Source organism: Mobula birostris, chromosome 5, assembly GCF_030028105.1.
Source record: "Mobula birostris isolate sMobBir1 chromosome 5, sMobBir1.hap1, whole genome shotgun sequence".
Taxonomy (NCBI): domain Eukaryota; kingdom Metazoa; phylum Chordata; class Chondrichthyes; order Myliobatiformes; family Myliobatidae; genus Mobula; species Mobula birostris.
This window is the reverse complement of record NC_092374.1, coordinates 207,717,149-207,743,648: the sequence shown is the minus strand read 5'-3', so window position 1 is coordinate 207,743,648 and position 26,500 is coordinate 207,717,149. Positions and strand designations below refer to the sequence as shown.

General features: G+C 51.5%; 1 protein-coding gene across 1 annotated transcript; it reads right to left on the bottom strand.

Moving 5' to 3' along the window:
* Positions 1–636: 636 nt before the first annotated feature.
* On the bottom strand, positions 637–26,132 carry LOC140198329 (E3 ubiquitin-protein ligase RNF5-like). The gene is given in 7 exon segments (XM_072259425.1): positions 637–865; positions 868–885; positions 4,955–5,057; positions 10,108–10,162; positions 11,231–11,343; positions 12,678–12,696; positions 25,882–26,132. Coding segments are annotated over 7 exon segments (660 nt in total). The 5' UTR covers positions 26,118–26,132; the 3' UTR covers positions 637–749.
* Positions 26,133–26,500: the final 368 nt, after the last annotated feature.

Genomic DNA, 26,500 nt, shown 5'->3' with positions numbered 1-26,500 from the left:
GCCAGCCCAGCTCAGCGTGGTTTTGTGGGGGGGTTGCCCCTCCTAACCTGTGAACACCGAACCCAGGACAAGGGGACAAAGCGGCCGCAGCAAACACCCTGAGGGCCAGTGGATATGCCGACAGAGGAACTCAGCATCTGCGAGGGGGAATCCATATCGAATTCAATGTGCTGGTTTGACTTTAGCTTGTCACGCAGTGGCTGTTCTTTTGTGTGAATGTTACTGGTTATCAGCTCCTGCCCGAACGTTGTCTAACTCCTGCGGCACTGTAGGGGCGGTCGGGGAGGATAGCCTCCTCCGGTGAAGGGCTTGCATTGTCCGCCCCCACCAGACACTCAGCTCTCCCCTGTGGCTCCAAGTAGCCGTTTGCATGTGGAAGCTGCACCACTTCGACAGGCCGGTTAAACCAGGTGGAGGGCCCCGTCCGTACCCCAGTGAGAGGCGGACGTGCCCGCTCTGGCAGACCGGGCAAATGGGTTCTGCACTGCTTCCCGGAGCTGGCACAGAAATCACCATCATCCACTACAACCAAGGTGGTCTCGGACCACCGGGGGCGGAGCTGACCCTGAGAGTGGGTTCTGGAGGCCGGCAGCTGAGAGACAGGGCAGGAAGAAACCAGAGGGAAAGGACAGCATGTGAAATCTCCCATCTCTGTGGCGGAGGCTGAGGAATAGGCCAAGTCTTTATTGATCCACAGCGGGGTAATCCAGCAGTCTACCCCGCGCACACCCCACCCCAGGGGAAGCGGCTCAGACGCTGAGCAGCCAGAAGAAGAAGAAGACAGCGATAAAGAGGAAGAGGGAATCCCAGTTATTGTTGCTGGCGGCTCCACGATTGGCCCCGAGGAAGGAGTCCCAGTCACTGGCGGGTGATCGTATCCACGCTCTGCGAGGGCAGGGAGGGTAACACAGAGTCAGCAGCCTGTCAAGGGGGTCCATTCCCAGCCCCACCCCAAAACACCCCACGTTAAACCACTCCCCCACCCCAGTATCCTCCTCAAAACCTTTCCCCAAAACACCCCACATTAAACCACTCCCAGTACCCTCCCCAGTACCACCCCAGTACCCTCCTCAAACCTTTCTCCAAAACTCCAAACACCCACAAAGTCCACCACCTCCCCAATCTTCCTGCCCTCTTACACAATCCCACTCTCCCTCTTACAAAACCGTCCCACCCCTCCCAAACCCCTCTCACTTCACAAACCCTCCCCATCAGATAACCCCAATCCACCATACACCTCCCACCACCATACACCTCTCCCCAAACACTAACCTCTCCCCAAAACCCTTCGCAAAACATCCTTGCACAAGCAGCCTGCCCCAAAACTCCTCCCTATTATCTAATCACTGTCCCACTTCAAAAAGACATAAGCACTTATCCACTTCCCCATACATAAACCTCCTCTCTGCCACAAGACTTCCCAAAACGCCTGTCCCAAGTCCACATCACCCCTACAAATATCCCTCTCCATTCTAAAACAATCTCCCTAAATCAGCAACCCCTTCCACAAACCCTCTCGACCAGAGAACACTTTTGCCGAACACCTGTCCCCAAATCCACTTCCCCCTTCACGAATCCTCCTTCTACCAAAAAACACTTCTCCCAATCACCTGTCCCAAATCCACATCACCCCCAAATATCCCTCTCCATTCCAAAAACAATCTCCCCAAACGCCTGTCCCAAATCTGTATTCCTCTCTACAAACTCCCCTCTCCATTCCCAGAACATCTGCACAAATCTCCCTTCCTCTCTACAAACTCCCCTCTCCATTCCCAGAACATCTGCATAAAACTCCCTTCCTCTCTACAAACTCCCCTCTCCATTCCAGAACATTCTGCACAATCTCCCTTCCTCTCTACAAACTCCCCTCTCCATTCCCAGAACATCTGCACAAAACTCCCTTCCTCTCTACAAACTCCCCTCTCCATTCCCAGAACATCTGCACAAATCTCCCTTCCTCTCTACAAACTCCCCTCTCCATTCCCAGAACATCTGCACAAATATCCTTCCTCTCTACAAACTCCCCTCTCCATTCCCAGAACATCTGCACAAATCTCCCTTCCTCTCTACAAACTCCCCTCTCCATTCCCAGAACATCTGCACAAATCTCCCTTCCTCTCTAACAAACTCCCCTCTCCATTCCCAGAACGTCTGCACAAATCTCCCTTCCTCTCTACAAACTCCCCTCTCCATTCCCAGAACATCTGCACAAATCTCCCTTCCTCTCTACAAACTCCCCTCTCCATTCCCAGAACATCTGCACAAACTCCCTTCCTCTCTACAAACTCCCCTCTCCATTCCCAGAACGTCTGCACAAATCTCCCTTCCTCTCTACAAACTCCCCTCTCCATTCCCAGAACATCTGCACAAATCTCCCTTCCTCTCTACAAACTCCCCTCTCCATTCCCAGAACGTCTGCACAAATCTCCCTTCCTCTCTACAAACTCCCCTCTCCATTCCCAGAACGTCTGCACAAATCTCCCTCCCATCCACAATTCACCTCTGCCCCAGAGAACACTTGCCCTCCCACCCGAATGCCCGTCCCAAATCCAAAGCCCCTTTCACAAACCTTCTCTCCATCATACAACACCCACCCGAATGCCTGTACCAAATCCAAATCCCCATTTACAAACCCCCTCTCCACCATACAACCCGCAAGTGCCCTCCCCGAATCCCCCGTCCCCTCCCCGAATCCCCTTCCCCGTCCGATTCCCCTCCCCGAATCCCGTTCGTCGTCCCCTCCCGAATCCCCTCCCCGAAACCCCTTACCCGTCCCCTCTCCAAATCCCCTTCCCCGTCCAATTCCCCTCCCCGAAACCCCCGTCCGTCGTCCCCTCCCCGAATCCCCTTCTCCGCCCGATTCCCCTCCCCGAATCCCCTTCCCCGTCCGATTCCCCTCCCCGTATCCCCTTCCCGCCCAATTCCCCTCCCCGAATCCCCGTCCCCTCCCCGAATCCTCCGTCCCCGTCTGATTCCCCTCCCAAATCCCCCGTCCGCTGTCCCCTCCCCGAATCCCCTTCCCCGCCCGATTCCCTTCCCCCGTTCGATTCCCCTCCCCGTCTGATTCCCCTCCCAAATCCCCTGTCCGCTGTCCCCTCCCCGAATCCCCTATCCCGTCCGATTCCCCTCCCTGAATCCCCTTCCCCGTCCGATTCCCTCCCGGAAACCCCTTCCCCGTCTGATTCCCCTCCTCAAAACCCCTTCCCCATCCGATTCCCCTCCCCGAAACCCCTTCCCCGTCCGATTCCCCTCCCCGAAACCCCTTCCCCGTCTGAATCCCCTTCCTGTCCGATTCCCCTCCCCGAATCACCTTCCCGTCCGATTCCCCTTCCCTGTCCCATTCCCCTCCCCGAATCCCCTTCCTCGTCCGATTCCCCTCCCGATACCCCTTCCCGTCTGATTCCCCTCCCCGAAACCCCTTCCCGTCCGAATCCCCTTCCCCGTCCGATTCCCCTGCCCGAATCCCCTTCCCCGTCCGATTCCCCTATCCGAATCCCCTTCCCCACCTGATTCCCCTCCCCGAAACCCCTTCCCCGTCCGATTCTCCTCCCCGAAACCCCTTCCCCGTCCCATCCCCCTCCCTGAATCCCCTTCCCCGTCTGATTCCCCTCCCCGAATCCCCTTCCCCGTCCGATTCCCCTCCCCAAATCCCCTTCCCCGTCCCATTCCCCTCCCCGAATCCCCTTCCCCTCCCCGAAACCCCTTCCCCGTCCGATTCCCCTCCCTGAACCCCCTTCCCCGTCCTATCCCCCTCCCCAAATCCCCTTCCCTGTCCGATTCCCCTCCCCAAATCCCCTTCCTTGTCCGATTCCCCTCCCTGAACCCCCTTCCCTGTCCAATTTCCCTTTCCGAATCCCCTTCCCCATCCGATTCCCCTCCCCGAATCCCCTTCCCCGTCCCATTCCCCTCCCCGAAACCCCTTCCCTGTCCGATTCCCCTCCCTGAACCCCCTTCCCCGTCCTATCCCCCTCCCCAAATCCCCTTCCCTGTCCGATTCCCCTCCCCAAATCCCCTTCCCTGTCCGATTCCCCTCCCTGAACCCCCTTCCCCGTCCAATTTCCCTTTCCGAATCCCCTTCCCCGTCCGATTCCCCTCCCCAAATCCCCATCCGTCGTCCCCTCCCGAATCCCCTTTCCTGTCCGCCGTCCCTTCCCCGAATCCTCTTCCCCGTCCCATTCACCTCCCCGAATCCCCTCGTCCACGATCCCTTCCCTGAATCCCTCATCCACAATCCCCTCACCAAACCCCCCTTCCCTGTCCGCGATCCCCTCCTCCGTCTGATTCCCATCCCCCAATCCCCTTCCCCGTCCAATTCCCCTCCCCGAAACCCCTTACCCGTCCGATTCCCCTCCCCGAAACCCCTTACCCGTCCGATTCCCCTCCCCGAATCCCCTTCCCCGTCCAATTCCCCTCCCCGACTCCCCTTCCCCATCCACCGTCCCCTCCCCGAATCCCCTTCCCCGTCCGATTCCCCTCCCCGAAACCCCTTCCCCGTCCGATTCCCCTCCCCAAATCCCCTTGCCCGTCCGATTTCCCTTTCCGAATCCCCTTCCCCGTCCCATTCACCTCCCCGAATCCCCTCGTCCACGATCCCTTCCCTGAATCCCTCATCCACAATCCCCTCACCAAACCCCCCTTCCCTGTCCGCGATCCCCTTCCCGAATCCCCTTCCCCGTCCGCGATCCCCTCCTTGAATCCCGTTCCCTGTCCACAATCCCCTCCCCAAATCTTCCTCCTTGTCTGCGATCCCCTCCCCGAATCCCCTTCCCTGTCCACAATCCCCTCCCCGAATTCCCCTCCCTGTCAGTGGTCCCCTCCGTGAATCCCCTTCGCCGTCTGCCATCCCGTTCCCTGTCCACAATCCCCTCTCCGAGTCCCGTTCCCTGTCCACATCCCCTCCCCGAGTCCCCCGTCCACAATTGTCTCCCCGAATCCCCCTTTGCCCAGCACACACCTCCGTTGTGCGGGTTGTGGGTGGAGTTGAAGACGGTGGTGAAGAACCCAAAGGGAAATGCTCCGATCCCAAACGACAGGTGGAACCCAGTGTCACCAAAGCCCTGGGGGGATATCAGAGACAGTGAGAGGCAACGGCTCGGAGGGATCAGGAGCAGGGATGGAGATGACACTCTGTGTCACAGACGGGTGTGATGCAGGGGAAGGAAGTGATGATCAAGACGGGGTAGGTGCTGTAGGGGCTGGAGGGTTTCACAGAGACTGGGGGGGGATATAGGGACTGGAGGGTTTCACAGAGATCGGGGGGGGGATATAGGGGCTGGGGGGTTTCACAGAGACCGGGGGGGGGAGTGGATATAGGGGCTGGGGGGTTTCACAGAGACCAGTGGGGGGGGGGCATATAGGGTCTGGAGGGTTTCACAGAGACCGAGGAGGGGGAGATATAGGGACTGGACGGTTTCAGAGAGATCAGGAGACTAGGATAACAACAGCTGGGAGATGTTCACAGTTAGGGTACAGACAGAACATTACCTAGGAGGTGGTCACAGTCAGAACATCCCCTGGAAGACGTTAACAGTCAAGGTACAGCTAGAGTAACACCTGGGAGACATTTGCCAGAATACAGTCAGAACATCACCCGGGAAACGTTCACAGTCAGGGTACAGTCAGAAAATCATCTGGGAGACGTTCACAGTCAGAACATCACCCGGGAGACGTTCACAGTCAGGGTACAGTCAGAAAATCACCTGGGAGACGTTCATAGTCAGAACATCACCCGGGAGATGTTCACAGTCAGGGTACAGTCAGAAAATCACCTGGGAGACGTTCATAGTCAGAACATCACCCGGGAGACGTTCATAGTCAGAACATCACCCGGGAGACGTTCACAGTCAGGGTACAGTCAGAAAATCACCTGGGAGACGGTCACAGTCGGAACATCACCTGGGAGACGTTCAGAGTCAGAACATCACCCGGGAGACGTTCACAGTCAGGGTACAGTCAGAACATCCCCTGGAAGAAGTTCACAGTCAGAACATGACCCGGGAGATGTTCCAGTCAGAACATCACCTGGGAGAGGTTCACAATCAGATTATACAGTGGTATGCAAAAGTTTGGGCACCCCTGATCAAAATTTCTGTTACTGTGAATAGTTAAGGGAGTTGAAGATGAACTGACCTCCAAAAGTCATAAAGTTAAAGGTGAAATATTCTTTTCAACATTTTAAGCAAGATTAGTGTATTATTTTTGTTTTGTACAATTTTAGAGTGGAAAAAAGGAAAGGAGCACCATGCAAAAGTTTGGGCACCCCAAGAAATTTGAACTCTCAGATAACTTCTACCAAGGTCTCTGACCTTAATTAGCTTGTTAGGGCTATGGCTTGTTCACAGTCACCGTTAGGAAAGGCCAGGTGATGCAAATTTCAAAGCTTTATAAATACCCTGACTCTTCAAACCTTGTCCCAACAATCAGCAACCATCGGCTCCTCTAAGCAGCTGCCTAGCACTCTGAAAATTAAAATAACTGATGCCCACAAAGCAGGAGAAGGCTATAAGAAGATAGCAAAGCATTTTCAGGTAGCTGTTTCCTCAGTTCATAATGTAATTAAGAAATGGCAGTTAACAGGAATGGTGGAGGTCAAGTTGAGGTCTGGAAGACCAAGAAATCTTTCCGAGAGAACTACTCAGAGGATTGCTAGAAAGGCAAATCAAAACCCCCGTTTGACTGCAAAAGACCTTCAGGAAGATTTAGCAGTCTCTGGAGTGGTAGTTCACTGTTCTACTGTGTAGCGACACCTGCACAAATATGACCTTCATGGAAGAGTCATCAGAAGAAAACCTTTCCTGCATCCTCACCACAAAATTCAGCGTCAGAAGTTTGCAAAGGAACATCTAAACAAGCCTGATGCATTTTGGAAACAAGTCCTGTGGACTGATGAAGTTAAAATAGAACTTTTTGGCCACAATGAGCAAAGGTATGTTTGGAGAAAAAAGGGTGCAGAATTTCATGAAAAGATCACCTCTCCAACTGTTAAGCATGGGAGTGGATCGATCATGCTTTGGGCTTTTGTTGCAGCCAGTGGCACGGGAAACATTTCACTGGTAGAGGGAAGGATAAATTCAATTAAATACCAGCAAATTCTGGAAGCAAACATCACACCGTCTGTAAAAAAGCCAAAGATGAAAAGAGGATGGCTCCTACAACAGGATAATGATCCTAAACACACCTCAAAATCCACAATGGACTACCTCAAGAGGTGCAAGCTGAAGGTTTTGCCATGGCCCTCACAGTCCCCCCGACCTAAACATCATCGAAAATCTGTGGATAGACCTCAAAAGAGCAGTGCATGCAAGACGGCCCAAGAATCTCACAGAACTAGAAGCCTTTTGCAAGGAAGAATGGGTGAAAATCCCCCAAACAAGAATTGAAAGACTCTTTCTTAGCTGGCTACAGAAAGCATTTACAAGCTGTGATACTTGCCAAAGGGGGTGTTACTAAGTACTGACCATGCAGGACGCACAAACATTTCCTTCTTTGTTATTCTGAAACTGTAAAAGATGGAAATAAAAAAGTAATCTTGCTTAAAATATTAAAGAAATGTGTCATCTTTATCCTTATGCCTTTTGGAAATCAGGTCATCTTTTACTCACTTAGCTACACACAGTAACAGAGATTTTGACCAGGGGTGCCACTGTAGTTAGAAAATCACCTAGAAAATGGTCAGTCAGATCATCCCCTGGGAGATGATCACAGTCAGAACATCCCCTGGGAGACGTTCACAGTCAGAGTACAGTCAGAACATCACCCAAGCAGATGATCACAGTCAGAACATCCCCAGGAGACGTTCACAGTCAGAGTACAGTCAGAACATCACCTAAGCAGATGATCACAGTCAGAACATCCCCGGGAGACGTTCACAGTCAGAACATCACCTAAGCAGATGATCACAGTCAGAACATCCCCTGGGAGACGTTCACAGTCAGACCATCACCTAAGCAGATGATCACAGTCAGAACATCCCCGGGAGACGTTCACAGTCAGAATACAGTCAGAACATCCCCTGGGAGACGTTCACAGTCAGAGTACAGTCAGAACATCACCTAAGCAGATGATCACAGTCAGAACATCCCCGGGAGACGTTCACAGTCAGAACATCACCTAAGCAGATGATCACAGTCAGAACATCCCCTGGGAGACGTTCACAGTCAGAGTACAGTCAGAACATCCCCTGGGAGACGTTCACAGTCAGAGTGAGTACAGTCAGAACATCACCTGGAAGATGCTCAGTCAGGGTACGATCATAGCAGCTGGGAGACGTTCACAGTCAGAGTACAGTAAGAACATCCCCAGGAGACGTTCACAGTCAGAACATCCCCTGGGAGAAGTTCGCAGTCAGGGTACAGTCAAAATGACACCTGGAGACATTCACAGTCAGAACATCCCCTGGGAGACATTCATAGTCAAGGCTGATTTATACTTGTGCGTCAAAAGGCAGAAGATGGTGGTGTGACGCAGCGTGCAGTGGCCACTCCGGTGGTGATGTCTGTTATCTGTCAAGTAGGGTGCCGTGCACAATCCTGATTTGATGGAGACAGACGTGAGAGCGCGGAGGAACATTTGGTGAAACTTCTGAAATGCCTGCTTCACTGCTGCTGCTACTGTGTGATCCAGAATCTCCAGAGGAGAAGGCCCCGAGTCCTCGGCTTTGCTTGTTGCTCAGCGGCCGGGGCGGGGTCGAAGCGCTCAACAGAGGATAGCTCTCGGTGCTCGGTGTCGGAGGCTCAAACACTCAAGAGTCCGGTGCTTCCAATGCTATGGCAAGTTGGCGGCGCTTGGAGGTTCATGGCAGGGAGAGTTTCTCCCTTCTACCGTCTGCGTGAGATGATGGGGCTATCGGGACTTTGAGACCTTTTTTTTACCATGCCCGTGGTCTGTTCTTTATCAGATTACGGTATTGCTTTGCACTGTTGTAACTATATGTTGTAATGATGTGGTTTTGTCAGTTAGTCTTGGTTTGTCCTGTGTTTCTGTGATATCTTTCTGGAGGAACATTGTATCATTTTTAATGCATGTATTTCTAAATGACAATAAACGAGGACTGAGTGTCCTCATAATCCCAAAAAAATCTAAATGTATGCCGCTGGTACAGCGTAGCCGCATACCCTACGCTGTACTCTATGCCAATCCTACGCCATATGCCTAACGCTCACCTCTCCCAAAATATGCGTCACGGCGACACAGACCGAACAACTGTGATTGGTCTGCTTGGTAGCATCGCATTTCCTCCTACGCTGCAATAGCTTCCCATTGGGCGACTGAAGGGCAGGGAAGGAACTCTGACTGCGATGCTTTCCATAAAGCCTTACAGACCTCCGAAATTATGGAGGACCCTGTGCTCGGCGCCAGTTTGTAGCTGGCTGCTACAGCCTGGTGACTTCCACCTGAAGCTAAAACTCGAATGGTGATTGCCAGTCTCTGAGTATACTGTGCGTACACTGATGCGAAATAAATGGTTGGAGACGATGAACCAAATCGTCAAATCTACCTGCCGTCATCCGAAAATGTTTGTAATGCATTTCCTCGTCCATGTCTCTCAGTGGCCGGACAAGCACAGAAAATTCACCCTCCTTCAGTTTCAGTCGCCATTGTTTGCAGTTTGAGTTTCTTCGTGTTGAGTTTCAATACAGTGGCATAGAAACCCCACCGCCAACTAGCGTTTTGGTGGTGAATTGCAAAGTGACGCAGACACACCAACGCACAAGTATAAATGCTCACAACAGCGTAGCCCACTTGCGTAGGCTGCCATGTAAGCTAGTACACACAAGTATAAATCAGCCTTCAGGGTACAGTCAGAACATGCCCTGGGACACGGTCACAGTCACAACACCATCTGAGGGACGTTCACAGTCAGGGTACAGTCTGAACAACACCTGGGAGACGTTCACAGTCAGATTACAGTCGGAACATCCCCTGGGAGACGCTCACAGTTAGAAACTCCCCTGGAGATGACTATAATCAGGGTACATTTAACACCCCCGCCCCACCAGGAGGGCCTGTCAGCCTCAGTGGTCTTGTGAGGGAGGGTGGGGGAACTTCCGGATACGGTTACCCCACAGGTTTTACATGGGACGCAAGAGGGTGTTGAAGGAGCGTTACCCCTCTATGTCCGGGATCCGTCCTCTGTCCCTGGGGTCTGGGTGGGGTCTTCAGCCTGTGGAGGAGAGAAGGCGTTTATCCAGTGGTTCCCATTCCAAAATCCCAGACCCTACGGATCCTCGGAGTGAGTGGGATTCTCTTCTGTGCCATTGGCCAGCTCCCTCACTTCAGGGACAAGAGGCAGGGAGTGGGGGTTGGTGATCCGTAAGCACCCCTCACCCCGGCAACCAGGTCTACCACAGCTGGAAGCTGTGCCCACAGCCGACAGCCCTCAGCCTCTGGTAAAAAAATACAACAGCAGACCAAGGCCCTTCAGCCCACAATGTGTTGTCCCTAACCTCCTCTCAGATCAATCCAACCCTCCCCCCTCCTCCACAGCCCTCCATTTTCCATCGTCCATGTGCCACGAGTCTCTGTGTCCCGTCTCTACCACCACTGATGGCAGGATGCTCCCCACACCCACAACTCTCTGTGGGAACAACTTACCCCTGACATCTCCTCTGTACCTACTCCCCAGCACCTTAAACCTGTGTCCTCTGGTGGCAACCATTTCAGCCCTGGGAAAAAGCCTCTGACTATCCACACAATCAATGCCTCTCATCACCTTATACACCTCTATCAGGTCACCTCTCATCCTCCGTCGCTCCAAGGAGAAAAGGCCAAATTCACTCAACCTGTTTTCATAAGGCATGCTCCCCAATCCAGGCAACATCCTTGTAAATCTCCTCTGCACATTGTAGTTATAATGCGAACAGCAGTTATCCCGTAGTTAGAACGTGCACTGCAGACATCCCGCGGTTAAAATGCGCACTGCAGTTATCCTGGAATTATGTTAACTGCAGTTATCCTGTAGTTATAATGTGAACTGCAGTTATCCTGTAGTTATGTTAACTGCAGTTATCCTGTAATTATGTTAACTGCAGTTATCCTGTAGTTATAATGCAAACAGCAGTTATCCTGACACCACTGAGGACAACTCTTCTTCCCAAACCTACAGCATGAGCCAATTATCGTTCCAGGGCCACACTTTCTGGCCACTGCTCACATCTCTACCTTGCAGCCGGAAGGTTCTCCCATCAGTCACTCACACCTCCCCCTCCCCCTCATGGTAACTCACTCCTACCTGGGGTCCTCTTGACTGTTGCCCCCGCGCCCGTACAACGGGATGACTTTCTCCGCGCTGATGCCCGCTTTGCAGACGGGACACTCCTGTCGATCAGGTCTCGTCTCCAACCACTGAGGGGGGAGGCAGAGGGGATAGGGCTTAGAAACCGTGGCAGAGTCAACGTGACAGGCTGCAGTGGGCAGAGGGTCATGGAAGTGGACAGAGGGTAAGGTAGGGGTCAGAGGGTAAGGTAGGGGTCAGTGGGCAGAGGGTCATGGAAGTGGGCAGAGGGTAAGGTAGGGGTCAGAGGGTAAGGTAGGGGTCAGTGGGCAGAGGGTAAGGTAGGGGTCAGTGGGCAGAGGGTAAGGTAGGGGTCAGAGGGTAAGGTAGGGGTCAGTGATGAGCATGTCATGGAGAGGATCAAACGTTAGGGGTCACAGGATTAAAGGCCTTGGGTTTGGAGAGAGAGGAAGGGGGTCGGGCACAGAGTTTGAGGTAGGGGTTAAAGTTAGGGCAGATCCTTCTGCCTGCACACTACACCCACAACTCACCCCACCTGATTCTTCCTTGCGTGTCTCAGGTCAGCCCACATCTCACTGGCCAATTCCCCACCTTCCGACGCACACAAGCCACACAATACTGGCTTGCAGACTAGCTCCAGAAGGGAAAGCAACCCCTCCCCAGTCTGGTCATCCCAACAGCTCTCATCTCTCCTGTCCCCAGCTCCATCCTCGTCTGTCACCCAGAAACCTCACCTTCACTCCAAACACACTCCAAACTCCTCAACAATCTCACCCCCATCCAGTCATTCCTCTCACTACTCCCTGCTCCCGAGGGTCTCACAACCCACCCGTCCCCCGTCTCTCTGTCATTCCCCTCCCCCCCGAGGTCTCACAACCCACCCGTCCCCCATCTCTCCGTCATTCCCCACCCCCCCGAGGGTCTCACCACCCCACCCGTCCCCCGTCTCTCCATCATTCCCCTCCACCCACCCATCCCCCGTCTCTCTGTCATTCCCCACCCCCCCAAGGGTCTCACAACCTCACCCGTCCCCCGTCTCTCCATCATTCCCCTTCACCCACCCATCCCCCGTCTCTCTGTCATTCCCCACCCCCCCCAAGGGTCTCACAACTCCACTCGTCCCCCGTCTCTCCGTCATTCCCCACCCCCCCACACTCATCCCGATCTCTCCGTCATTCTCCTCCCCCACTACTGCTAAGGGTCTCACCCCTCACCCGTCTCCTCCCGTCTCTCTGTCATTCCCCTCCACGCCCCAAAGGATCTCATCAGCCCCACCCATCCCATCTCACCATCATTCCCCTCCCCAAACCACCACCCCCCGAGCAGGACGAGGGGGGAGATGGCGGGCGCGGGCGGGAGAGAGGGGGGTGAGGGGGGTACAGAGTGGGGGAGGGGGGTACAGAGTGGGCGAGGGGAGTGGGCAATACTCCAGACATGGGCTTACCTGGTGGAGACAGGGCCAGCTGGTACATCGAGCAGGGCATGGGGGTGAGAGAAAAAACAGGTGGACAGAGTTAATGTCAGGCAGCAAGATTGTGCAGAGACAAGCCCCCAACTCCGACATATACACTCCTCCCCGACGGCCCAAATCTCTCTCTCTCCCTCACACACACACTCACTCCTCCCCAACGGCCCAAATCTCTTTCTCTCCCTCACACACACACACTCACTCCTCCCCGACGGCCCAAATCTCTCTCTCTCCCTCACACACACACACTCACTCCTCCCCGACAGCCCAAATCTCTCTCTCTCCCTCACACACACACACTCACTCCTCTCCGACAGCCCAAATCTCTCTCTCTCTCTCACACACACACACTCACTCCTCCCCGACGGCCCAAATCTCTCTCTCTCCCTCACACACACACACTCACTCCTCTCCGACAGCCCAAATCTCTCTCTCTCCCTCACACACACACACTCACTCCTCCCCGACGGCCCAAATCTCTCTCTCTCTCCCTCACACACACACACTCACTCCTCCCCGACAGCCCAAATCTCTCTCTCTCCCTCACACACACACACTCACTCCTCTCCGACAGCCCAAATCTCTCTCTCTCCCTCACACACACACACTCACTCCTCCCCGACAGCCCAAATCTCTCTCTCTCCCTCACACACACACTCACTCCTCTCCGACAGCCCAAATCTCTCTCTCTCTCTCTCTCACACACACACACACACACACACACACACACACACACACACACAGTCCGCATCACATGGTGACCCTGATCCTCTGGGCGTACTCTCCCCACTGTGTATTGACCCCTGACCCCCGGCGTACACACACCCCCAAGCCCACAACAGCCAGTGATATTCCCTCCCCCACCCACTCCAGCCCACAGTCAGTGACGACAGAGGGAGAGGAAGAGAGAATTAATCTCAGGAAGCAGCCCTGTACCATAAAGCACCCCCTCATCCAGCTGCTCTCTGGCACCACCAGTCAGTGACAGTCGCACTCCACCCCAGCAACAGACCCAGACGGCTTTGGGAGTGACAGCCACCAAACCCGTCTTCAGATTCCTTTGCTCCTCAGCCGCCCATGCCCAACAAGGGCCTCTCCCCTTGATGGTGCATCTCAAGCCCTGGCATATTCCTCGTAAACCCCCTTTCTCCCACACTAATGCAGGCTCCCAAGTCATCCCCAGGGATCACAGATGCAGAGATCCACTGGGGCACCTCGGCACTCTGTCCCCCTCCCTGTACAGTGGAGACTGCTTCCTTATAGCCGGGGTGGTCGTGGGCACAAGCTCCCACTACCTGTTCAATGCTGCCAATGATGTGTGTCTCAACTAGCCTCTGACAACCAAGTCCAGCTCCAGGCCTTTACACGTGGCTCAGGTATTAAACATGGTGGAACAATTTCTACCGACAGGAGAAGGTGCAAAGCTGGGTTCCTGACGCCTTAAAACCAGTCACTGGGCAGATGGGCTCCTCAGTCATGGTTGGCAGCTGCCTCTAGAAGGAAAACTCCAATCTCAAATCTCCGCTGCCTTGCGGTTAACCCTGAGGAAAATTCCGGAGCTCGAGTCCCTGAGGCAGCCGTCCGTTGTTCAACGCTGACTGGCAACCCCTGCAACGCCACTGGTGCCGAACTGTTCAGCCTCCGCCGTTCCTATGGATTGATCAGCTGTGTGGAGAGGGGGAGCCTGCTGCGTGAGCAACAGCCTGCCCTCCACATCGTACTATCCTGACGTGCACACCGACGGCCGGTGCTGCCCCATCAACACCGAGAACTGGGAAACAATTCCCATGACTGACCCCAACCGGGAGGGCGTCGTGGGCTCCCCCTCTGGGCAGGCAACGAACGTGCACACCGACATGGAGACGCCAGTGGGCAGGACTGGAAAATGCTACACCCTCTCTCCCCACCCCTGACACGTCTTCCTCTCAGCGAGGAGGCACACAAGCCTGAAGATGCTCACTCAACGTTTCCAGAACCGCTCCTTCATCAGATTTGTGAACCTGTGAGCACAGTGGCTCTATTCTGCCCTCTTCTTGTGCCAGTCTGATGCATTATCATAATTTACAGTAATAAATGGTGGTTTTGCGTGTGACACACACCTCCCCGCCAAGGAGCAACTCAAATCTTACACACACTTAACAGGTAAAAGCCACTCAGTCTGCTCGCCCCGAGACAGGAAGGATGCGCAGGCTCTGGGGAGGGTGCAGAGGAGGTTTACCAAGATGCTGACTGCATCAGAGAACCCATGCTATCATGAGTAGCTGGACAAACTTTGGTTTGCTCTGGAGCGCCAGAGGCTGAGGGGAGATCTGAGAGAGGTTTATGTGATTATGAGAGGCACAGATAGTATAGACCATAAGATATAGGAGCAGAAGTAGGCCATTTGGCCCATTGAGTCTGCTCTGCCATTCAATCATGGGCTGATCCAATTCTTCCAGTCATCCCCATTGTCCTGCCTTTCCCCCAAACTTTTTAATGTCCTGGCTAATCAAGAACCTATCTATCTCTGCCTTAAATGCACCCAATGACTTAGCTTCCACAGCCACTCGTGACAACAAATTCCACAGATTTACCAGATTCAGTCCTCCCACTAACGTAATTTCTCTGCACCGTCGTGCCCACTTGTCCTAGACTCCCCTACCATGGGAAGTAACCTTGCCATATCTAATCTGTTCAGGCCTTTTAACATTCGGAATGTTTCTATGAGATCCCCCCCTCATTCTCCTGAACTCCAGGGAATACAGCCCAAGAGCTGCCAGACATTCCTCATACGGTAACCCTTTCATTCCAGGAATCATTCTCGTGAATCTTCTTTGAACCCTCTCCAATGTCAGTATATACTTTCTAAAATAAGGAGCCCAAAACTGCACACAATACTCCAAGTGTGGTCTCACGAGTGCCTTATAGTGCCTCAACATCACATCCCTGCTCTTATATTCTGTACCTCTAGAAATGAATGCCAACATTGCAATTGCCTTCTTCACCAGCGACTCAACCTGGAGGCTAACCTTTAGGGCTCCCAAGTCTCTTTGCATCTCTGCATTTTGAATTCTCACCCCATCTAAATAATAGTCTGCCCCTTTATTTCTTCCACCTAAGTGCATGACCATACACTTTCCAACATTTGCCACTTCTTTGCCCATTCCCCTAAACTATCTAAGTCTCTCTGCAGGCTGTCTGTTTCCTCAACACTACCTGCTCCTCCACCTATCTTTCTATCATCAGCAAATTTAGCCACAAACCTATTAACACTATAGTCCAAATCACTGACATACATCGTAATAAGCAGCAGTCCCAACACCGACCCCTGTGGAACTCCACTGGTAACTGGCAACCAGCCAGAAAAGGTTCCCTTTATTCCCACTCTTGGTTTTCTGGCGATCAGCCAACGCTCCACCCACACTAGTAACTTCCCTGTAATTCCATGGGATCTTATCTTGCTAAGCAGCCTCATGTGCAGCTCCTCGTCAAAATCCAAGTATACCACAACTATTGCATCTTGTAATTTCCTCAAAAAATTGCAGGAAGTTAATCAGGCAGGACTTTCCTTTCAGGAAACCAGGCTGGCTTTGGCTTATCTTTTCATGTGCCTCCAGGTACTCCGTAATCTCATCCCTAACAATCGATTCCAACAACTTCCCAACCACTGATGTCAGGCTAACAGGTCTATAGTTTCTATTCTGCTGACTCCCACCCTTCTTAAATAGCGGAGTAACATTTTCCAGTCATCTGGTACAATGTCAGAATCTGCCCATTCTTGAAAGATCATTGTTAATGCCTCCGCAATCTCTCTAACTATTTGCTTCAGAACCTAAGGGTGCAACAGGTCCAGGAGGTTTATCCACCCTCAGATAATTAAGCTCCCCGAGCACCTTCTCAGTCGTAATTTTCACTGCACAAACTTCACTTCCCTGACACTCTTGAATGTCCGGTGTACTGCAAATGTCTTCCACTGTGAAGACTGATGCAAAATACACATTCAGTTCCTCTGCCATCTCTGCATCTCTCATTAGAATATCTTAAGCATCATTTTGTATTAGTCCTATATCTATCCTCGACTCTCTTTTACCCTTTATATACTTAAAAAAGCTTTTAGTACCTTCTTTGATATCAGTCGCCATCTTCCTCTCATAATTCACCTTTTCCTTCCTAATGAGCCTCTTAGTCACCTTCTGCCAGTTTTTAAAAGATTCCCAATCCTTTATCTTCCCACTAGCTCTGGCTTCCTTGAATGCCCTCTCTTTTGCTTTTACTTTGGCTCTGACTTCACTTGTCAGCCACGGTTGTGTCCTTCTTCCATTTGAAAATTGCTTCTTATTTGGAATACATCTGTCTTGTACTTCCCTCACTTTTTGCATAAACTCCAGCTATTGTTGTTCTGCTGTCCTTTCTGCTAGTGTCCCTTCTCAGTCAACCTTAGCCAGTTCCCCTCTCATGCTCCCTCACCTCCACCCCTCTGACTCTCAATACAGGAGACCCTCAGGGCTGCGTACTGAGTCCCCTCCTTTACTCCCTGTATACCCATGACTGTATCGCCTTCCACAGCTCCAATCTGCTAATTAAATTTGCCGATGACACTATATTGATTGCCCTCATCTCAAACAATAACAAGGTGGCCTACAGGGAAGAAGTCATCTCTCTGACACAGTGGTGTCAAGAAAACAACCTCCCCCTCAATGTCGCAAGAACAAAGGAGCTGGTTGTAGATTACAGGAGGAATGGAGATGGGCTAATCCCTATTGACATCAATGGATCTGGGGTTGAGAGGGTAAACACCTTAAGTTCCTCAGCATCCACATCACCGAGGACCTCACGTGGTCTGTACACACCAGCTGTGTGGTGAAAAAGGCACAACAGCACCTCTTTCACCTCAAACGGTTGAGGAAGTTTGGTATGGGCCCCCAAATCCTAAGAACTTTCTACAGGGGCACAACTAAGAGCATCCTGACTGGCTGCATCACTGCCTGGTATGGGAACTGTACCTTCCTCAATCACAGGTCTCTGCAGAGAGTGGTGCGGACAGTCCAGCACATCCGTTGATGTGAACTTCCCACTATCCAGGGCACTTAGAAAGACAGGTGTGTAAAAAAGGGTCCGCAGGATCACTGGGGACCCAAGTCACCCCAATCACAAACTGTTCCAGCTGCTACCATCCGGGAAGCAGTACCGCAGCATAAAAGCCAGGACCATCAGGCTCCAGGACAGATTCTTCCAGCAGGCCATCAGACTGATGAACTCACGCTGATTTGAGAGTACTCTACATTACACTGACTGTTTTATTGATTATAAATTATTATAAATTACTATGATTGCACATTGTACATTTAGTTGGATACGTAATGTAAAGACTTTTACTCCTCATGTACGTGAAGGGTGTAAGAAATAAGGTCAATTCAAATCAATTCAAAATACCGGTACATCGGAATTTAATTTCTCCTTCTCAAATTTCAAAGTGAACTCAATCATATTGTGAACACTATTCCCTGAGGGTTCCTTAACCTTCAGCTCTCCCGATCAATGCACAACACCCAATCTCAAGGAAGTCATGGAGAGATTGTCCACTCAGTCTGTGTGGGTCGAAGTTCGGAACAGGAAAGGGTCCAATTACTTTTCTGGGTGTGCTTTATAGACATCCCAATAGCAACGGGGACATCCAGGAGCAGATAGGGAGACAGATTCTGGAAAGATGCAATAATAACAGGTTTGACATAGAAACACAGAAAACATTCAGCACAATACAGACCCTTTGGCCCACAAAGCTGTGCCGAACATGTCCTTACCTTAGAACTACCTCGGCTTACCCATAGCCCTCTATTTCTCTAAGCTCCATGTATCCATCCAGGAGACTCTTATAAGACCCTATCGTTTCCACCTCCACCAACACCAGCAGAAGCTCATTCCACGCACTCACCACTCCCTGCGTAAAAAACTTACCCCTGATATCTCCTCTGTACCTACTTCAAAGCACCTTAAAGCTCTGCCCTCTCATGCTAGCCATTTCAGCCCTGGGAAAAAGCCTCTGACTATCCATACGATCAATGCCTCTCATTATCTTATACACCTCTATCAGGTCACCTCCCATTCTCCATCGCTCCAAGGAGAAAAGGCCGAGTTCACACAACACAACACAAGACATGCTCCCCAATCCAGGCAACATCCTTGTAAATCTTCTCTGCACCTTTTCTATGGTTTCCCATCCTTCCTGTAGTGAGGCGACCAGAACTGTGGGGTCTGACCAGGGTCCTATAGAGCTGCAACATTACCTCTCAGCTCCTAAACTCAATTCCACAATTGATGAAGGCCAATACACCGTATACCTTCTTAACCACAGAGTCAACCTGCGCAGCAGCTTTGAGTGTCCTATGGACTCGGACCCCAAGATCCCTCTGATTCTCCACACTGCCAAGAGTCTTACCATTAATACTATATTCTGTCATCATATTTGACCTAACAAAGTGAACCATCTCACACTTATCTGGGTTGAACTCCATCTGCCACTTCTCAGCCCAGTTTTGCATCCTATCAATGTCCCGTTGTAACCTCTGACAGCCCTCCACACTATCCACAACACCTCCAACCTTTGTGTCATCAGCAAATTTACTAACCCATCCCTCCACTTCCTCATCCAGGTTACTTATAAACATCTGAGATGAGAAAGGGTCCCAGAACAGATCCCTGAGGCTCACCACTGGTCACCAATATGACCCAGAATATTGCTAATCATATTATGCTAATCACATTGGATCGCTGATCCAATTTTCTCTCAGCTCCAATCTTTTGCTTTATCCCATATTCCTTCATGCCCTAACCAAACCAGAATCTATCAAACTTTGCCTTAAATATACATAAAGATTTGGCCTCCAAAGCTGCTTGTGATAAAGAATTTCACAGATTCACCACTCTCTTAATGAGGAATTATACGCAGAATTAGAAGGGCTAGAACCTAACTGACTTATTGGCAGCTTGACAAGTCGTGCTGTGAGAATAATGTATGAACAAAGTGTTTGTTCCAGGAGAAGCTTCTTAGTCTACTCTTATCTAAATGTGATAACAATGTATATCAGCAGCTCCAAACAGTATCCTGGGCTCACTTGGCTGCAGATCTTCTCAAGCAGTGAGCGGAGACTCTGTGTTGCCAAGGGGGACACAAGCTTGCTAATAAACAGTATGTACCTCTAAGTAAACTGTGTTTGACAGTTATTCCCTGGATCTGAACCTAAAGGCCTCTGGTACAGAGGCAGATCGACGTCTTGGCGCTGTGAGCAGGGTCCCAATACAGAAACATAGAAAACCTACAGCACAATACAGGCCCTTCGGCCCACAAAGCTGTGCCAAACATGTCCTTACCTTAGAACTACCTAGGCTTACCTATAGCCCTCTATTTTTCTAAGCTCGATGTACCCATCCAGGAGCCTCTTAAAAGATCCTATCGTTTCCACCTCCACCACTGTCACCGACACCCCATTCCACACACTTGTCACTCTCTGCGTAAAAAGCTCACCCCTGACATCTCCTCTGTACCTACTTCCAAGCACCTTAAAACTGTTCCCTCTCGTGCTAGCCATTTCAGCCCTAGGAAAAAGCCTCTGACTATCCACATGATCAATGCCTCTCATTATCTTGTACGCCTCTAACACATGGCAGACCCCTCGCCAAAATTGAATAAGTGGACGGACGGACCATTGGGGTGAATCAGAGACGAACAGACCCACAAGGTAAGCTTTAACCCTGGTTCCTCTCTGCTCTCTGACGACTGTTTGTTCCCTCATTTTGGTGGGGAAAATCCACTGACGGGGCCCAAAGGGAATAGTAAATTCAAGACAGGCAGTTCGAGTCCCCCGGAATGGTAAATTCAAGATGGGCGGTTCAAGTTCAAGATGGGTGCGTGCTTAGACAAAGGGGGGGGGGGGGGAGTAGTCCGTTACAGAAAATGTCCGTTACAGACAAATATTAAGACAATGAAAAGAAACTGAGACAAATGTCTAAACTTCTAGGAAAAGACAACTGACCCGCCTCTGTGGCTGTCAGTACTCATCACAACACTGAATCTGTGGAATTTTTTGCCACAGAGACAGTTCAGTGTTGAGGTGAGTACTGAAGGCCACGGAGACAGTTCAGTCAGTCAGTCTTCCTCATTGGGTGCATGGGGAAAATGGATTATTCCACAAAGAGCTGACCGTAACTACTCCACCCAAATCGAATAAGAAAACACCCCTCAAGTTGGGCTGTTGGAATGTCCACACAATGATGACTGGACTTGACCAAAACCTCAAGGATATCGAAGATGCACAAAAAACAGCGGTCACTAACAACGAGCTACTAAGACTCAAGGTAGATATAGCTGCCCTACAAGAAACATGTTTGGTGGATTCAGGTACACTGAAGGAAAGGGACTACACATTTTTCTGGCAGGAAAAGAACCAAGACGAGCCCCGCGAGCATGGAGTGGGTAATGGAGGAGCCACCAGAAAATGGATCAGAACGACTTATCACTCTCCGCCTACACCAGTCATGGCCCAGTATCTCTCGTCAGGGTGTATGCCCCTACCTTGAACTCCACCTCTGAGGCAAAAGGCATGTTCTGTGACGAATTAGAAGCTGTTGTCAGGAATATTCCCAGTGATGATCACCTTGTCCTCCTTGGTGACTTCAACGCCAGAGTGGAAGCCGATAACGATTCCTGGCCGTCTTGTCTTGGCCACTTTGGAATTGGCAAGATAAATGACAATGGACAACATCTCCTGGAGTTCTGCTACTATCATGTAACTGTGTAACTAACCCCTACTTTCAGACAAAGTCGCAGTACAAGGTCTCATGGCGACATCCACGGTCTGAACACCCCAACTGGACATGATCATCACCAGGCGTTCTTCCATCAACTCTGTACTGATCACCCGCTCGTACCACAGTGCAGACTGCAATATGGATCATGCTTTAGTATGCTGCAAGACCAAACTACGTCCGAAGAAAATCCACCACTCCAAACAAACTGGAAAACCTCGCATCAACAAAACAGAGATGAAAGAGTCAGAAGAGGTTGACCAGTTTGCCAAGTCAGTACAGGGTGCTATGACTACCTCCTCACAAGGAGATACTGCAACAGAACAATGGTCATGCCTTCGCAACACCATCTGCGAATCAGCACTCTCTATCTTTGGAAGAAAGACCACAAAGAGCAGTGACTGGTTTGAGGCGAAGTCCAACATCGTGACTCCTGTAACTCATTTGGAGTTGTGATAAGTCTCTTAGTGGCCTCCCTCACTAGTCCCCTTCTTGCACAGTCGCTCAGTTTTTGAGGATGGCCTGCTCTAGTCAGATTTACAGCTGTGCAATATTCTTCCCATTTCTTGATGAGTGACTTAACTGTGCTCCAAGGGATACGCAGTGACTTGGAAATGTTCTTGTATCCATCTCCTGGCGTGTTTTTCAATAACCTTTTTGTGCAGTTGCTTAGAGTGTTATTTTGACTTCATGGTGTAGTTTTTGCCAGGATACTGACTCTCCAGCAGATGGACCTTCCAGATACAGGTGTATTTTTACTACAATTCAGTTGAAACACCTTGACAGCACACAGGTCTCTAAAAACAAATCAGCATTTAAATAATTATATGACTTCTAAAACCAATTGGCTGTGCCAGTGATGATATGGTGTGTCATCTTAAAGGGGTGGGGGTAAATACTTACGCAATCAATTGTCTTTTATATTTGTAATTAATTTAGATCATTTTGTAAAGATCGGTTTTCACTTTGACAAGGAAGAGTATTTTTCTGTTGATCAGTGTCAAAAAAAAACAAATTAAATCCCTGTGATTCAATGTTGTAAAACAATAAGACATAAAAACTTCCCAGGGGAGGAGTGAATACTTTTTATAGACTTTGTAGAACTGTTTGTGCACCATGCCTTGATCAAAACAACTCTCAAGGGACCTTGGAAGAATCGTAGAGATGCATGAAGCTGGAAAAGGTTACCAAAGCATTTCTAAAGACCTGATCTAAAGTGTTCACCAGTTCACAATAAGAGAAATTGTCTCCAAATGAAAGAAACTCAGTACTATTACTACTTTCCCTAGGAGTGGGCGCCCTGCAAAGATCAGACCAACAGCAGAACATGCAAAGTTGAAGATGAAAAGAACCCAAGGGTTACAGCAAAAGACCTGAAGAAATCTCCAGAACTTGCTAAGATCTTTGTTCATATGTCTACTATGAGTAAAACACTGAACAAGAATGGTGTTCATAGAAGGACACACAGAGGAAACACTGCTACATGTCTCAGACTTGCAAAAGATCACCTGGATGTTCCACAATGCTTCTGAGACAATGTTTAGTGGGCAGATGTGACAGAAGTTGAACTTCTTGGCAGAAATGTTTGGAGGGAAAAGTGTCAGGCACACCAACACCAAAACCTCATCTTAACAGTGTGGGAAGGTTGGTAGAAGGAGTATCATGGACTGGGGCTGGTTTTTTGCCTCAGGATCCAGACAGCTTACAATTGTTGAGGGAACAATGACTTCGAAATTGTATCAAGACATTTTACAGGAGAATGTCAGGGTGGCTGTCCATCACCTGAAGCTTAATAGAAGATAGATTATGCAACCAGACAATGATCCAAAGGACAAGAGTAACTCAACAACGGAATGGTTTAAAAAGAAGAAGATTTTGTGATTTGGAATGGCTGAATCAAAGTCCCGATCTTAATCCTATAGGAATGTGGAAGGACCTGAAGCCAGCAGTTCATGTAAGGCAGCCCACCCACATTCCAGAGAGGAAACAGTTTTGTAAGGAGGAATGGACTACAATTCCTCCAAGCCAATGATCAACAGTTACCGGAAACGTTTAGTTGAAGTTATTGCTGTACAACGGGGTCACACCAGTTACTGAAAGCAACTTTTTCCAACAAATACATGTGATATTGGATCATTTTTCTCAGTAAATAAATTGACAAGTATAATGTTTTTGTGTTATTTGTTTAATAGGGTTCTTTCTTTTAATCTAGTTTTAGGACGCATGAAGATTTGATCACATTTTAGGTCACATTTACGCAGAAAGAGAGAAAATTCAAAAATTTAACAAACTTTCTGGTGTGTATGTGTGTGTGTGTATGTGTATATATATGTGTGTGTATATATATATATACACACACACATATATACATACATACACACTATGTACTGCTGCTAAAAAACAACAAATTTCACAACGTAAGAACGTAAGCCAGTGAGACTAAACCCGGTTCTGATCTCACTTCTGGGACTTGCTCTACTCTGCCCTTCCACAAGATAACCCCTACACTCCCGTTCTCCAACCCCTCCAAAGACCAACTGCAGGTCACACACACACACACACACACACCTCATTCCTTCTCTCCCCTCACCGTTAGCACACCCCTCCCGGGATCACCCTCCCTCCTCAGGTGCTCCTCAGCTCCATCTGGAATCTCCCCTGCATGGGATCGCCTTAACCCAGACACATCCTCCCCCCCAGGACCACAAACTCCTACACAGATTGCCCAACCACACCCCCCCCACCACTCCAAGTCCAGGACATCCCCTCCTGGGATCACCTCAACCCAGATATCTTCCATCCTCGGGTCTATCCCACCCAGAAATACCCTGCCTCCTTGGGACCCCATGCCCACCTCCACCACCCCAATCCCCCATCCAGGATTACCTGAACCCAGACAACCCATTACCCACTGACACCCTCCCCACCCGATAGTCCCCTCCCCTGTACAGACCTTAAATCCAACATCCCCATGTCTTCATCAACCCAATCTGAGATGTCCTTCACCTCTCTCGGCTACACTCCCCAGGAACGACCCCCTCAGGGACTCACCCTTGGACCTCTCCCCTACCGAGTATTGATCCCCCCAGATCGAAACTCCGGAAATAACCCCCCTTTCCCCAGAACTGACCTCCTTACTTTTCCTCAGGTTCAAACCACTCCTCAGGATCTGTCCCTCTCTCCCCCCCTCCTTCCCGGGATCTGCCCCCTCTCTCCCCCCCTCCTTCCCGGGATCTGACCCCTCTCTCACCCCTCATTCCCAGGATCTGCCCACTCTCCCCCCTCCTTCCCGGGATCTGCCCCCTCTCTCCTTCCCGGGATCTGCTCCCTCTCCCCCCCCCTTCCCGGGATCTGCCCCCTCTCCCCCCCCCACCTCCTTCCCGAGATCTGCCCCCTCTCCCCCCCCCACCTCCTTCCCGGGTTCTACCCACTCTCTCCCCCCTCCTTCCCGGGATCTGCCCCCTCTCTCCCCCTCCTTCCTGGGATCTGCCCCCTCTCTCCCCTCCGGATCCGCCCCCTCTCTCCCCCCCCTTCCCGGGATCTGCCCCCTCTCCCCCCCCTTCCCGGGATCTGCCCCCTCTCCCCCTCCTTCCCGGGATCTGCCCCCTCTCCCCCCCTCCTTCCCGGGATCCGCCCCCTCTCTCCCCCCTCCTTCCCAGGATCTGCCCCCTCTCCCCCCCCCACCTCCTTCCCAGGTTCTACCCACCTCTCCCCCCTCCTTCCCGGGATCTGCCCTCTCTCTCCCCCCCCTTCCTTGGATCTGCCCCCTCTCCCACCTCCTTCCCAGGATCTGCCCCCTCCCCCCCCACCTCCTTCCTGGGTTCTACCCACTCTCTCCCCCCTCCTTCCCGGGATCCGCCCCCTCTCCCCCCCACCTCCTTCCCGGGTTCTGCCCCCTCTCGCCCCCCTCCTTCCCGGGATCTGACCCCTCTCTCCCCCCTCCTTCCCGGGATCTGCCCCCTCTCACCCCCCACCTCCTTCTCGGGTTCTACCCACTCTCTCCCCCCTCCTTCCCAGGATCTGCCCCCACTCCCCCCCCTCCTTCCCAGGATCTGCCCCCACTCCCCCCCCTCCTTCCCAGGATCTGCCCCCACTCCCCCCCACCTCCTTCCCGGGTTCTACCCACTCTCTCCCCCCTCCTTCCCAGGATCTGCCCCCACTCCCCCCCACCTCCTTCCCGGGTTCTACCCCCTCTCCCCCCCCTCCTTCCCAGGATCTGCCCCCTCTCCCCCCTCCTTCCTGGGATCTGCCCCCACCATCCCTCCCTCCCCGAGATCCGCCCCCTACCTTCCTCCCCTCCCACGCTCCAGTCCGGGGATCCGCTCCCTCCCCCGGACCGACCTCCTCCCAGCCCCGTACCCCTCCCTCTCCCGGGACCCCTCCCTCCCGGCCCGCTCACCAGAAGAGGTGTCCGCACATACTGATGACCGCATCCCTGGCCGTGTCCAGGCAGATGTTGCATTCGAAGCTGGCCCTGTCGCCCAGGGGCGACCCTGGGGCCTGGGACCGGGCCTCGGGCTCGCCAGGACGCTTCTCCCTGTCATCGGCAGCTGCCGCCATGACTGAACAATACGGAGCGACCCGCCCTCGGCCGAGAGGGAAAACACAACGCCTTGACGTCCGATGGTCGGACATTACGTCAATCAATATGTTTTCTCCCGGCAGTGACCGGCGATAGGCTGGTTGCGCTGACTATCTCATGTCGCTGCCGGTTTCTGATCTATTGATTGGCCAGTATATCTATCAATAACTGAAAACAGACCCGCCCTTTTCGGCGTGGGAGGGAGGATCATCGACCTGTTGATGCTTCACCTTATGACCCGCTGGTACGTGTGGTCCGGGATTTTATTTCAAATTCAGATGCTTTGCTTTTCAATGTCATGACCGTTGTTGGCAGTTTTGAAGTGACTGATTATTCATCCTGGGTGGCTGCAAACCAATCCGTTGTTTAACCGGACTGTCAATCAGTTGAATGGCGTCGATCGCTATTGTGAGGTAACTCAGTCGTAAGGCGGGTC